At 33.9% G+C, this 13990-nt stretch overlaps 2 protein-coding genes across 2 annotated transcripts; one reads left to right on the plus strand and one right to left on the minus strand.

Annotated features, from left to right (window-relative positions):
* The first annotated feature begins 269 nt into the window (after window positions 1-269).
* LOC115972581 (uncharacterized protein At2g23090) lies at window positions 270-2619 on the plus strand. Its single transcript, XM_031092913.1, has 3 exons — window positions 270-489; window positions 751-791; window positions 2170-2619. Exons 1-3 carry the CDS (start codon window positions 417-419, stop codon window positions 2287-2289), a joined length of 234 nt encoding a protein of 77 aa, XP_030948773.1. The 5' UTR covers window positions 270-416; the 3' UTR covers window positions 2290-2619.
* A 1018-nt stretch (window positions 2620-3637) lies between these two features.
* Window positions 3638-13356, minus strand: LOC115971433 (casein kinase II subunit alpha-2). The gene is made up of 10 exons (XM_031091356.1): window positions 13096-13356; window positions 11969-12098; window positions 10837-11031; window positions 9957-10114; window positions 7729-7819; window positions 7543-7608; window positions 5946-6028; window positions 5402-5465; window positions 5215-5283; window positions 3638-3943 (listed from the first exon to the last, which is right to left on the minus strand). Exons 1-10 carry the CDS (start codon window positions 13179-13181, stop codon window positions 3884-3886), a joined length of 1002 nt encoding a protein of 333 aa, XP_030947216.1. The 5' UTR covers window positions 13182-13356; the 3' UTR covers window positions 3638-3883.
* Between the last annotated feature and the right edge of the window lie 634 nt (window positions 13357-13990).

Below are 13990 nucleotides of genomic sequence, written 5' to 3' on the forward strand. Positions count from 1 at the left end.
ATCCTAAATTTTAGGGGTTATCTTTTCGAATTCAAAATAAAATTTGTTATTTAACATTTGTGAATTTGTTTCTAAATAAAGTTACATTCACTAATAAGGGTATTTTAAAATTACAAAAAATTTTGGATTTAAAAAAAAAAAAAAAAAAAACGCCAACGTCAGTTTACACGTGTCTCGTTCCAAGACCATTATCTTTTTCATATTGATTTTCATTTTGCTCTCTTTAGTCTTTTTTGGCTCCCACTGTGGCTGTGGGGTTCATCTATAAACGTCATCACCCTGAGGAAATTTCCTCGTTATTTCTAACACAGACAGTTTTCTTCTTTCTTTCCCATTTGGGTACTTTTGTTTAGCTTCTGCTCTGTGAATCTCTTTTCTCCTATCACAAAGAAGAAGAAGAAGAAGAAGTAGCAACTATGGGTGGAGGCAATGGTCAGAAGTCCAAGATGGCTCGTGAGAGAAACTCGGAGAAGCAAAAGGGCAACAAAGGTTTTTTTTTTTTTTTTTTTTTTGTGGTTTTTTTTCGAGGACAACAACAAAAGCATAACTGGTTCCTTTTGTTTTACTACCATGTATGTATAAGTCCATAGTTGTAGTAAGATCAGTTTAACTGAAGAAGGTTTTAGAATAAAATTCCCAGGTCCCAAGTAACTAGAAGCCCGACACTTTTGTATTTTGTTATAATTTCTTAGCAATCATAAGTTGTCTTACTTGGTTTTTTATTTGATAATTTGTCTGATCTCTGCGCAGGTAGTCAGCTTGAGTCGAACAAGAAGGCTATGTCTATCCAGGTAAATTCCTTGGGCTTGATTTTATAGCCTTAAACAATATTTATTGTAATTTAATACCAAAATTGGGCTTCTGATTATGATTTTTGTAACCCTGTTTCCGATTGTTTCTTGGTTTTTCTCATAACGGAATTACTCCTAAGAACTTTAAGCTTTATTTTTTTTTTTAAATAAGGAATAAAAAATTTAGATGAGGGATATTGCTTGAGATCGTTTGGTCACGTGTAAAATGCACTAGTGAGGGAGGATGAGTTGATTCAAGTTGAGGAAATTAAAATTTGTAGAGGAAAAGAATAATGTGTTCGATCTGTTGAAAATCCATAATTAACACTAAAATCTTGGGACTATGGCTTGGATGCTTGGTTTTTGTTGTTGTATTTGTGAAAAATTAAATATTCCCAAAGAATTGACTCTCTTAATGTCAAGGCAAATAGGTAGGATCTAAATCCATATGGGAAAAGGATTGTGGTCTAAGAGTTTGTAAAAAGTACTTGCAGCTGGATCAAGATTCTCTTCGTTTTCTTTCTAATTCATGAATCTATCTGTTTACTGTTTACATGGTACCAAGTTATTTGAAAATTTATCACATCAAATTATTTATTTTAAATGATGTAGCACTAAGTATACTGTATATATTTGTGGGGAAAAAAAATATTGACCGTGTTGAAGCATATAACCTCTCTAGGAGAAAGAAATGATTCGTGGCACCATAGAAGGTCTCTATGGCTGACTAAGAAATAGTTGGATGAATTATGATCTAAGGTTCAGCCTGAGCTTTCTAATAATTTGGATTCCAACTGTGAGGTGCAAGTAGAATAGGGGCATAAAGTGCCTAGGACATGTCTCTGACCCTTGGTCTTGCTTGCCATAAGACAGTTGATCTGTACAAAATGTTTTATTCTTTGGAATAAATACCCAATAACTATAGGTTGTCTCAAAATGTGAGTTCAACTTTTTCTCCATAACAAGATTTTAGCTTGAACCATTTATCAGTTCAAGTTTTGTAATGGTGTTCTTGGTATTCTCTGGAATAAATTCCCAATAACTTTGGGTTGTCTCAAAATGTCAGTTCAACTTTTGCTCCATAACAAAACTTTAGCTTTGCGCACAGGATCCTTTTAACATTTAATTACATGTATTGTGATGACTATAAGTTCTGAATTTTATATATTCTGTTCAAACAAATCAGCGGATAGACCCATCCCTTTAACAACATGAAGATTTTGATACAACAGTATTGAATTCATTGATGTTGCATTGATGACCAAGAAGCTTTTAAAGGTGATTACAATTAGAGAGTGCACATTTTGCATCTTTTCCATCCGAAATTTTATTTTATTTTATTTTTTGGTTTCTGATTCATGGTTGGTGTTGATTGCAGTGCAAAGTTTGCATGCAGACATTCATTTGCACCACATCAGAGGTGAAGTGCAGGGAACATGCTGAGGCAAAACACCCCAAATCTGATGTTTATGCATGTTTCCCTCATCTTAAGAAATGAAGTTATATCGAGGAGTGCTTGTGGAAATGAGTGCCACAAAGCTACACATCTCTAATGTCTTCTTTGTTGTTAAGTTTACAGCTTATGCAAAACAATCTCTCCAGACTTGTGGGGGGAAGCTCTGAAAGGATTGCTTTTCATAACCTTTAAATTAAGTAACAATTAGATATGAGAAATGAAGCTTTGCACTCATATTTAGTTCTGTATTAATTAGCTTGAAAGTATTTGTGGAACTTACCCAAAAAAGGAACAGTGTGTGGAGTATTTTGTACTAATTATTGATGATGCCTTTGCCGTAATTTCTTATTAGAATCTTTTTATGTTTTTCTATGATTCTATCAGTGGTCCTTGAATTGAAACTTGTCTAGTCAATACTGCTGCCATCTCCTAACAAATCCATTGGTATAATCAATAATGCACGCCTTGAACTAGCATGTGCGTGGGCTCTTAATTACTTAGTTATTCCCTGGATTACTTCATTGAATTTTTTATTTTTTTCCTTTATTTATTTAAGAGGCTTACACTTAATACACTAGATTTTAAACCCAAAACCTCATCCTTCACACATTCTTATATGAGAAAGAAGAGACTTCAAAGTTCTGACTTCTAAGTAAGATTTCTTTTCTCAAAATTTTTTTTTTTTTTTTTTAATTTTCATTGGCAAGATTACTGCATTGTATTATGCCCACTGTTTGCATGTGTACTCATTTAGGCACGATGGCCCATTAATGGTTTCTTATTGTGGATGAGAAAATCAAGAAGTCACTGATTTTAATCTGTTATTAGGCCCTAATTATATAGTTTCGGGACAATACTCATTGCTCTGCAACGTTAAAGCGATGGGTATGCGTTAGCCAAGCAACAAAATTGCTCCGCAAGTTTATTTGGCTGAAAAAAGGTATACAAGACGTCAGTGGACTGAGCAATAGGGAACAGTGTTCGACCCGAGAAAATGTCTCGTCTAAAATTGCAAACCACTTAAATTCTTCCACTAATCCATGGCAGAATTGGTTATCTAAAACCTGCAAAAATAAAGGGTTCTCAACCGTTCAATAACCATGATATCCCAACTCTTTTTTCCAGTCAGATACACTAAAACATAGTTAAGGAACTAAATTGTTGGTTGGGGGCCTTGGGGCAGTATAACAGCCAAGTGGATTTCAGAGAGAAAAATGCAGAGGACGAAGGCAATGAACCCACAAACAACTAAAACGCCAAGCACAAACTGTTGAGCCTAACACTAGATCGTAACAACTGAGGAATCATCCATGGCTATTTATCTAGGATGTCATGGTAGAAACTCAGCTGGAAATAAAGGAGAGAGAAAAACAAACATTTAAAGTACCAATTCTACTAAAAACAGCAAATATCCAAAGTCGTGGAAACTTCATACAAAAATTATGAGCTAAGAGTACAATATACAGTCAAAAGTTCAAGTTAAAGAATACCAGCAAACAAGATATCTGTGCCTGGCCAATCACCAAATCTAGTGAGGTATTTGTCATGTTATAAACCATACACGAGCTAAAACACATACAAATGGCCAGAATGGAATACGAGTCTGCTTAAAAAGGAACTCAATATGAGGCTACAATTACTGTGTCCGCATCCTGCTGTTCTCTGCACTTCTCACCTGGAGGAAATATGGATGAGCCTGAAATACAAATAAATGAATTTAGAATACTGGTAATAATGCTAGACAGCACCTGGAATAAAACTGAAATCAAGAAAAGTAAAGGTTGAACTTAAGAAGAGTATTTTGTTTCAACTGGGGATTTCAGTTGGGACACACACACACACAAAAAAACAAAAAACCTGTCAATTTTAATACACTGGCCTACACTGTCTAAACTCCCCCACAAAAAAAAAAACCCTCCTATCTGCAACCTATTTCCAAGAGAATGGTATTTAAAAAACAAATTGAAACCATTTTCCTTTGGACCAGATTTTAGGACAACTGGAACCAAAGGACCCACCAACCTTCCTCCTAGGGTTTAGATTCTGTAAATTTTAATTTAACAAAATAATATAAAGCATATTGTTGAACTTAAGCAGGATCGTAAGAGGTAGATGGGGGCAGAGGAAAGAGAAGGTAGAGCTTAAAAATCCTTGATCTCAAGCATAAAGAGTAATCCAGAGAGTCCACAATTGTAATACTAGAAGTCTATTGAGGGCACAAAGGAATACAGGAGGCAGTGAACCAGGCGACGATGGGAAAGTATGGCCTGGTAACAGAATACATCTAGGCTGGGTACTCAAAACTGATCAAACAAATTTGCTAGATTCAGGGCCAGACATAAAAGACTAGACAGCATATTCAAAAGTCATTAAGAAGCCATGACCGACAACAATAAGATTTCATATCCTTAATGCTAGAGAACTCATGAAAATAAATAAAATCACAAACTTGTACTGACTAGAAATCATTGAGAAGCAATGACCAACAACAATAAGCTTTCTTATCCTATATGCAGAATTGATTCCTTTTCTTACTAGGATAGTAAGATTGGAACTATATTATTTATTTATTTTTTGATAACGCAGGGAACCTTTATAAAGAAGAGCCCTTTGGACTCACTTTTAGTCAATAAAACCTACAGACAACTAATTTCACCCTCCAGAACCAATTGCTGCGCAATCCAGGACCATTCACTGCCCAGGAGCAAGTTTGGAACTCTATTAATAGAACATCCGGTTCAGTATAATTCTACAATTTGCTTGAGTGATAAAACTTATTGTTTGAGGTTCTTCCTTCAATTTCTTTGTGCTGATTCCAAGCAAACCCAAGTGCTGATTCCTATGTTTTGTTTTCTCTTGGTGCTGATTCCAAATATACCTAGGTTTATTTTATTTTCTGTTCTTCACTGACACATGAGAGAGAGAGAGAGAGAGAGAGAGAGAGAGAGCAAAAATAGAAAAGAATACCATTGCTTCTTTCGCTGTAAGCCTATCTTGGTGATCATACCGAAGGAGTTTATCTAGGAAATCAATGGCCTGCAATGCATGTCACACAAATAAACAAAAAAGAAACAAGACTGATGTTAAAAAGATTACTCATAACAAACTAAGCCAAGGTCAATCTAATGGTTTTCTGAATTTTAATGTAAATGACCTCTGGGGAGACTAGATGCTGATTATCTGTATTAATAAACCTGGACCATGGTTTCCTGCTGTGCCTGCAGTAGATTAAAATAAATAGAGCATACCATATATGAGTATCATGCCAAAGAAATATGATTTTATTCATTCAAGAAGGAGGAAAATTAATTTTTTGCATTTACTGTGCATGTACACTTTACATTGTAGACAATATTGCACACTGTTCATGCAAATGTGTACAATAGTGTACACTTTACATGTAAACCTATAATTGTCCCAAGAAGAATTGTTTAGAAAAAAAAAAAAAAAAAAAAAAAAATTGTTTAGAAAAGGGATAAGAAGCTGGAAAATTGCATCCTTATGATATGGAGAAAGGCTGAAGCCTTGGGTTTTTTCAACAATTAGATTTAAACCCCCAAACCCATCCCAAGCCTATAGATTGATTTTCCACCATTGTACAATTGCAAATGGTCACTCCTAAATCACAATCTTTGTTTAAGTTTTATAATGATTTGCATGTTTGAGAGGCAAAGAATTCGCAAGTGGGTTAGGCATACCTCCCAACAAGAGCATCAAGCTGTGCATCAAGCACTAGTTGATATTTGTTAAGATACGCATTCAACTCATCTGTCCCAAGAACCTGAAGAAGAAGATTATAAATCATTGAAGCATTTACAATTGATTTCTCATTAATCTATTGTTCTTTGCAGTTCATGAAACCTTAACATCAGTGCTTATAAAAAATTATTATTCTTCTTTTCAAATTGATCCTGCTTCTATTCAACCAGCATAAAATTTTCATATTTGTACAAATATCATATTCTAAACCACTAAGCTCTAACTCATCTGGCACCTCCTCCCCTTATAAATTCTAGTTGGAGAGTGAGCTCGTGGGTTCAAGACCCATTAAGTAACTTACCAAAAATAAATAAATAAAAACTATGTTCTACCTTCTAACCTGCTGATATAATATTGCAGCTCAGCATTACATATTTTGCATGTCAAAAATGATTCAATGCAACTCCAACCATGTGACGTTGATATTGACAACAGTCAGGGTTTTCAAATTAGAAGAATATTCCAAGTTTCTATTTCTTGCATGAACTAACAAGCAATTATTGTGGAAATTTATTTGATTGCTATCAAGAAAACCCTTGTGGTTTGTTTGGATAAATGAATTTAAAGAGAATAATTTGAATTTCAATATCAAATTTAAATGACTTGAATGGGATATGAATAACAATTTTCTTTTTCTATTGACGAAATTTGTAAAGGGATTTGAACTTTATTAATATGTGGATTTCAAATAACTAGCGTCATTTCAAATCCATCATATCACAAGTGTTTTTGTTTTGAGTAAAATCTTTCAAGTTCACATCTCATGTGTTGTTAAATTTATATCATGCAATCTGTACTAGGAATTTTTTTTCATACCCCTTGATTTTAAATCCTCAAATCCAAAACACCCTTCAAGAATTTCAGCATGCATGGTACAGGAGCAGAAAATTTGTGAAGGTGTAAAGGAACATGAATTGATTAGATCCCACAGATCCTATATTGTGTGAGAGCTTCTCCTATCTCAAACATGAGACAGGATATGTACTTGAGGTAATTGGTTCAGCTTATCCAGGACACATGAAATTTAAATCATTGCTTGGATGTCCTAATGGAACTTTACAGGCTGCATCATCTTGACTTAAATGCATGTATCCCCATGCTTCTAGGCTTCAGCCCACAAATTGAAAGCAGTTAGCATGTTGACTTATGAATCATAAAATAGGCTACAGTTCACTCAACACAGCAACCATTAAACTTTGGTTAATCTTCATGGTTGCACCTAAAGCAGCAACCTAGTAAGCCACAGCTTAAGTATCAGAAGAGCATAGCTGTCAAAGCTCTGCACCTTGATTAGCAGCAGCTTTAAGGAAAACCTAGACCCCTGTAATAGCAAGGCGCAACTCATTCAAACACCCAGTTTCCATCAAATGTTTAAGCCAAGGCATATGGTCAACCCATGGTGTTACTTACACTACAGGTGAAAATAAAAAGTATTTAAGGCACTTCTTGAGGTACAATGATGGACAAACCAAATTTACATGGTAATGTAAATGATTCCTCATACATTTAAAATTCCAGGGAAAGTACCAAAATTACCTTGGCAATTTTGACAAGCTGGTCATGATTGTCATGACCATAAAAGAATGGCTCCTTCCGAAAAATCTGCAGGAGAAAAAAACAACCCACAAGGAATATCATCATGGATGACAATGAATATATCATGGACCTTTCAACCAACTATAACATGCTAAATGGAATACACAGTTCCAGCATAACTATTACCATTCCTGCAAACATACAGCCCAGGCTCCACATGTCCAATGAATAGTCATAGTCTTGTAAGTCAACAAGTAGTTCAGGCCCCTTAAAATACCTGAAAACACAATGGCTAAATTTGTCAACTTTCTGCACAAGTGATACTGAATGTGCATGATTCACATATCAAAAGATCAAGACTATTTAAATATAAAACCATGAACCATCCTAGGACACTCATCTCATAGAACAATACTAACGTTCTAGTTAACTTTGATAGTTGAGGGCACAAAATTTTAACGATAAACTGATCAACATCTCCAATTGGTGAGCCAATGAGCTCTAGCTAAAATGGCACCTCCTTCCCTTGTAAAAGCAAGGTGAAGAGTGAGGTTGGGGGTTAAAGATTCACCAGGTGCATGTGTAACTAACCAATAAAAAATTCTCTATTAAGTAATCAGAATTAAGATGCTAAGAACATCCATGTATTATATAAACTTGAAGGGGACCCCAAATCACCTTCTAACAAGATAATGATGCCTAACATTTTTCTTTCGAGTTTGATTCAAGCAAAAATCAAAATTTGGCTGAAGATCAAGATGGGTATAAAGGGAAACAAAATTGTAGCAAGTTAAAAAATTTGGTGCAACATAATCAACATAAAAATCAAACAATGATTGGCACAACATGCATGACATGATGAAAATGGCTAGGGTTGAGCAACGTTCCCTACTTTATCTTCTATATGCCAATGCTACAAATGGGGCATGAGGTTCAATTAGAGAATGACTGACACATCTTATTTTGCTTTGAGGTGGTATTTGGATCACAAACGTTAAAATCAAAATCTTACTAACAAATCAGAATCCTACTTTGGATTGGTGAAAGAGTCGTGAATTAAATCATAGGATTATAATTTATAAGATTCTATTTCGATTATAAAATAAGGTGAAAATTCACAAGTAATGATGATCTATGTTAAATAATCATTAAAATACTTAAATTTGACATAATGCAACTTCCATGCCCTACATCCCTACTAACTAAAGAAATATTTTATATTTCTCAGCACAAATTACTCACAAGCTAATAACTACTACATACCATATCATCAATACACGAGCACAGAACAAAGTTTTAGAACTTCAAAAGTCCAACAATGTTCATGTTTCCAAATCCAACCCCTTTCACTATGGCAACAAGAAGTTCACAAACATACATAATGTTCCAAATTACAAATACACAAGCAAATAACAAATTTTTTTTTTTTTCCAAAATTCAAAGTTCCAACACCATTACGTTCACAAATGAAAGGAGTTTTTCCTGGTCTCTTATTACAATTTTAATCACTCCTTTATAATTTACTCATTCCATTCCAAATCATTCCTTTATGAACTACCAAATGAAGTGTAAAGGTCAAGCCTGTTAATTCAAAAGGCTCAAAGGACAAAAAAAAAGGCCAAAAACATTCCTAGCAGAACAATCGTCCAAATCTCACTTTCACTGTACTGTGTTTATGACTACACCAATCCTGATCATTCGATCCTATGATCTAGATCACAATTTTGATAACCATGAACCATGATTAGGATTGAAGATCAATTCAGGGAAGAATGAATATGGCATAATAAAAATAAAACAAAACAAACAAAAACAAAAACATAATAAAACACACACACACGCATTTTTACCAAACAGAAGCCTCTAGAACTGGAAGAATGGTAACTTTCTGGAATTGCACAAATTTCTAATTCTGGACAATTTAGATGTATTACCCGAAATTAAGCTCAGTCTAGAGTTCCCCTGAAGTTTGTAAGGGTCTAGGCAGGTTTTCTATACTTTCTAAGTAGTCTCAAGTATTTATTCGCTAATTTACTTTAAAAGACGGTCCAATAGAAATAGATAATCCATATCCTTCAATGGTTCTTGTTGCTGACCAAACTAGACAAGACATAAATTTTGGAACTAATGAAACCATCAAAGACTGTGTAGCCAAGGTAATAATAAATAAATAAAAGAGGCAATCCAGCATTCTTGCTACGTGCCTCTTCTTAAGCCCCTAACCACAACATACATAAATTCATACTTGATATCATATAAATAGCTTTTATGGGCCATATTATACAAGGATGAGAATCTTGTCAAACTCATTAGTTAATCAAACACATAAATATGTGATTAAGAGCTGCATAAATAAAAATAAGTAACAATTACATTGGTTGGTTAAAGAGTTTGTCAAATCCACGTAGGCTCACCTTGAAGCTACTCGAACATTGTATTCTTTACTAGGATGGTAGAATTCAGCAAGACCCCAATCAATCAATCGAAGTTTTCGCAACTCATGGTCAATCATTACATTGTGAGGCTTGACATCTCGATGCATAATGCCTTGCGAATGGCAATAATCCAATGCCTGCACTTATAGATGACTTGAGTTAGTTAAGCATGCAATGCTACATCAACTACACCTTTGAAACTTGGCCTCTTCAACATAATAATCAAAAAATTATTACCAATAAACGAAAAGGACAAAGTTTTCCTCCAACCTACTATGTGATGATTCATAAGACCATCCACGTGTATTGTTTTAAACAAGTCACATGACTCATTAAAAAAGTCATGTGATTGCAAGTACACATGGAAGGTCCTTTAACTGCCACATAGTGGGTTGGAGAAACTTTTCTCCAAGCCGGTTTGGAGGTAAACTTTTTCTTATATAGGAAATGAGAGGCAAAGTGACACAAGCCATATAATTATCAAGAGAGAGAGAGAGAGAGAGAGAGAGAGAGGGGGGGGGGCTTCCGACCACAATGCATGACATGGCCATCTAGCATAACATTCAGGTGAAAAATACTTATAAAAATAATAAAATAATAAAAACATTCAGGTGAAAAATGTTTGATGAACAATAACTCACATGTACCAATTCTGGTAAAGAGAAGCCTTCTACTTCACTTAAAAGTAGCAATTAATAAAATTTTCATATTGAACAATTTATTTGTTTGTTATGCATTTTACCTAATTAATCAACAATTAATAGTTATTCTGCAGGATATCAGAGTCAAGCACAATTCTCTAGAGTTTAAAAAAAGAGTCTTGGAAGCCAGTAATTTGCAACATGATCAGATGAAAAACCTTGAGAAGCTCGTATATATAGTAACGTATGTCATAATCAGTCAGCGTGGGGTACAGAACTTTGAAATCTGTACTGTTCACACATTCAAAAATCAAGCTAGGAGTCTTTGAATGCTGATCTCTAACAATATCAAGCAGCTTCACAATATTTGGGCCTCCACAAAGATTCTGCAGGATTTTAATCTCCCTCTTTATCTGCAGGGTAGCAAGACACATTACATTAATGTGCATAAAAAAATCACACAATTAACAAGCTGATAACAAACAAATTCACCTATATAACATTTGCAGTGCAACTGTACATCCTAAGCAAGCAGATATGGAAGGGAAGATTTTGAAGTAAAACATCAACTTATGGAAACAGCTACATAACCTGTAGAGAGAACTTCCAAACCCCTAAATTCACCTATACTCTCTATTACTTCTTTATTGACCAAAGTCATTCTGTCTTTTCCTCCATTCGATTCTATCTTAAACTTGCACTAATGAAGATACTAAATTTAGATTCTAAATTGTGAATTGTGACAAAACAGGAATGATTAAACTTTCATATGCTTCAACTAGAATTAACAAAATCAAAGTTAAGAGCCTCAGAAAAACTCAAATATAATTAGTAATTTTGATTTCTAATCTCATGTACTACAAATGTAATTCCTCTTCCATAGTGACCAAAGTGTAGCATAATACAAGCATAACGTAGCACAATCACTAAAAGATGAGAAATCATACAGCATGGCTTTTTTATGATGCATTAACCATGAATTTGTCAATACAAATCTTCAGAAAAAATGTAGAACACCCTTTTTTAAAAAAATAAATATTTAAAATATATATATAAATATATATATATTTTTATCCAGAGCTTTGTAACAGACAGTAGCATTAAACGTGAAACATCAGTTTCACCAAGGTGTAAAGAAAAATGCAAGAATTAATATTAACAAATAATCATGCTACTTTATGGTTCAACACTCATAAGTTATCAGATGACAACAATTGGGGATTAAGTTCGAAACGACATGAAATCGTGACCAACGCCGCACCCACAGGCATAATATTCTCATCATAAATCATACATTGCAAGTTTCTGGATGCATCCTGTTGTATAAGGACAATGCAGAAGATTACTCACCTTCTTTTTCTTGACAGGTTTAAGGATCTTGATAACGCATTTCTCATTGTTGGTAACATTTATACCCTCAAACACTTCACTGTATTTTCCCCTTCCAATTTTCCGAACAACCTCATAGTCATCTTGTTCACTAAGTACAAACAATGTGAAATAAAAATTTTAGGAAATGTACATTTGAAAAAGAAATGTAAATCTCATAAACTCAACATTAATTATACAGGAGAAAAGACCCATGGTTTAAGGGAGAACAATTCCGCATTAATTCCATCAACCCTGCTTCAATCTAAGGTTATCTTATATAAAACAGTAGACATGGTGGTGGCTCCGACAACAATCTATAAGAGTAACATCACAAAAAAATGGTTTATTTCTTACTCTCTTTTTTTTTCACTATTTATGCAGATTCTGACATACCCAGATATCTATCCTATAAATAAATTCTATTCCCAAGATTAATTTCAACATTTCAACTAATCAGCCAAACGAGAGACCAAGAGCCACTTCGTGATTAAAACTGAGTACCATTGTAACTTCCACATTTAAAGATTTAACCTATGACAAAAAAAGGAAACCTCAAATTTCTGTCCACTTCCATGAGTATACCAGAACAAATAATTAATCTATGTAATCAGCATTTCAATCACAAAAGCGAAAATTCCCAGCTAGATTCATCACATCTAACCCGACAATCCAAAAAAAAAAAAAAACATGGGAAGTTCCCAATCCACATAACCTTCATCTATATCCTATGACTAAAAGTAACCTAATGGCCATTTAAACCATAATTTCAACATGTCAAAAAAAAAAAAAAAAAAAAAAAAAAACCTACCAAAAAACCCAAGGTTCCTTCTCTCTCTTCTACGTATGGAAATTTTGTTACAACTTCAAAACCATAAAACCAAACCTTAAAAACATAAAACCAAAAGAGTTCCTAGTTCCACAAAAAAAAAAAAAAAAAAAAAAAAAAAAAAAAGCTAATCCTAGACATAGTGGTATAAGACATCTAAAAAACCCTAGATCCCATTCAAGGAGAACTAATTTGAAACAAAAAAAAAAAAAAAAAAAAAAAAAAAAAAAGAAAGGATAAGATAAGGTATTATCAATTATGATAAAAATAGAAATACTACCCCCATTGAACGGTAAGAGACTCGTAGTCCCAGTAATCTCTAGGGCGGTGAACATTGATGTCTGCGTAGACTCGAGCCCTGGACATGGCTATGGCTTTTTGGTTTTGGCCCCCAACAGTTTCAAAAAGAGCACCCACCACCACCACCTTGTTTTTTTTTATATATATGGTATGTGTTTGTTTTTTCACACTATTCAGTAGAATATTTTGGTGTTGACGATAACCGAAAGGGCACAAACAAAAACACCCAGCTGGCCCCCGACCCAACCTAAATAGAGAGGAACAAACACAAACCCCAAACTGCCTCTCTGTCCCACTTCTATTGGTGTTTACTGTTTACTGCTTACTAAATTATTCTAGCAAGTGATTATTATTAATTAAAAATAGTATTAACACAACCAAATATTGCGGCAATGAAAATGGATTCCTTCATTTATCCAACGTTAGATATATATATATATATGTATCTTTTTTATTATCTCTTCTCAAAAAAAAAAAAAATATATATATATATATATATACACTTTTCTATTTCTAGAATTGCCTCTTGAAATTCTTGAGCGGTGTAAACTACTATACATAATTAGGCCAACAATAAATAAATAGTAACACCTTTGTTAGCAAGGTAAATTTTTATTTTTCACAACTAAAACCTCCTTTAGTAAGTTTGGTGATGTAACTTGTTTAACAACTTTGTTCATATTATGAGTGGTAAAAAGTAAAAGAGGTTTTAGTTGTAGATCTAATTAAAAGTGAGTCTATCATATCAAAAAATTGTGATATCCAAATAACCTAACAAGCCGATGAATTTGCTTGACCCGAACTCACTCGCGGGATTTAGATGGTTTTGACTGCAAAAGGTGGGTCTAGTTGTTCAAAACCTGCCTAATAGAGAT

Source organism: Quercus lobata, chromosome 12 (assembly GCF_001633185.2).
Source record: "Quercus lobata isolate SW786 chromosome 12, ValleyOak3.0 Primary Assembly, whole genome shotgun sequence".
Classification (NCBI taxonomy): domain Eukaryota; kingdom Viridiplantae; phylum Streptophyta; class Magnoliopsida; order Fagales; family Fagaceae; genus Quercus; species Quercus lobata.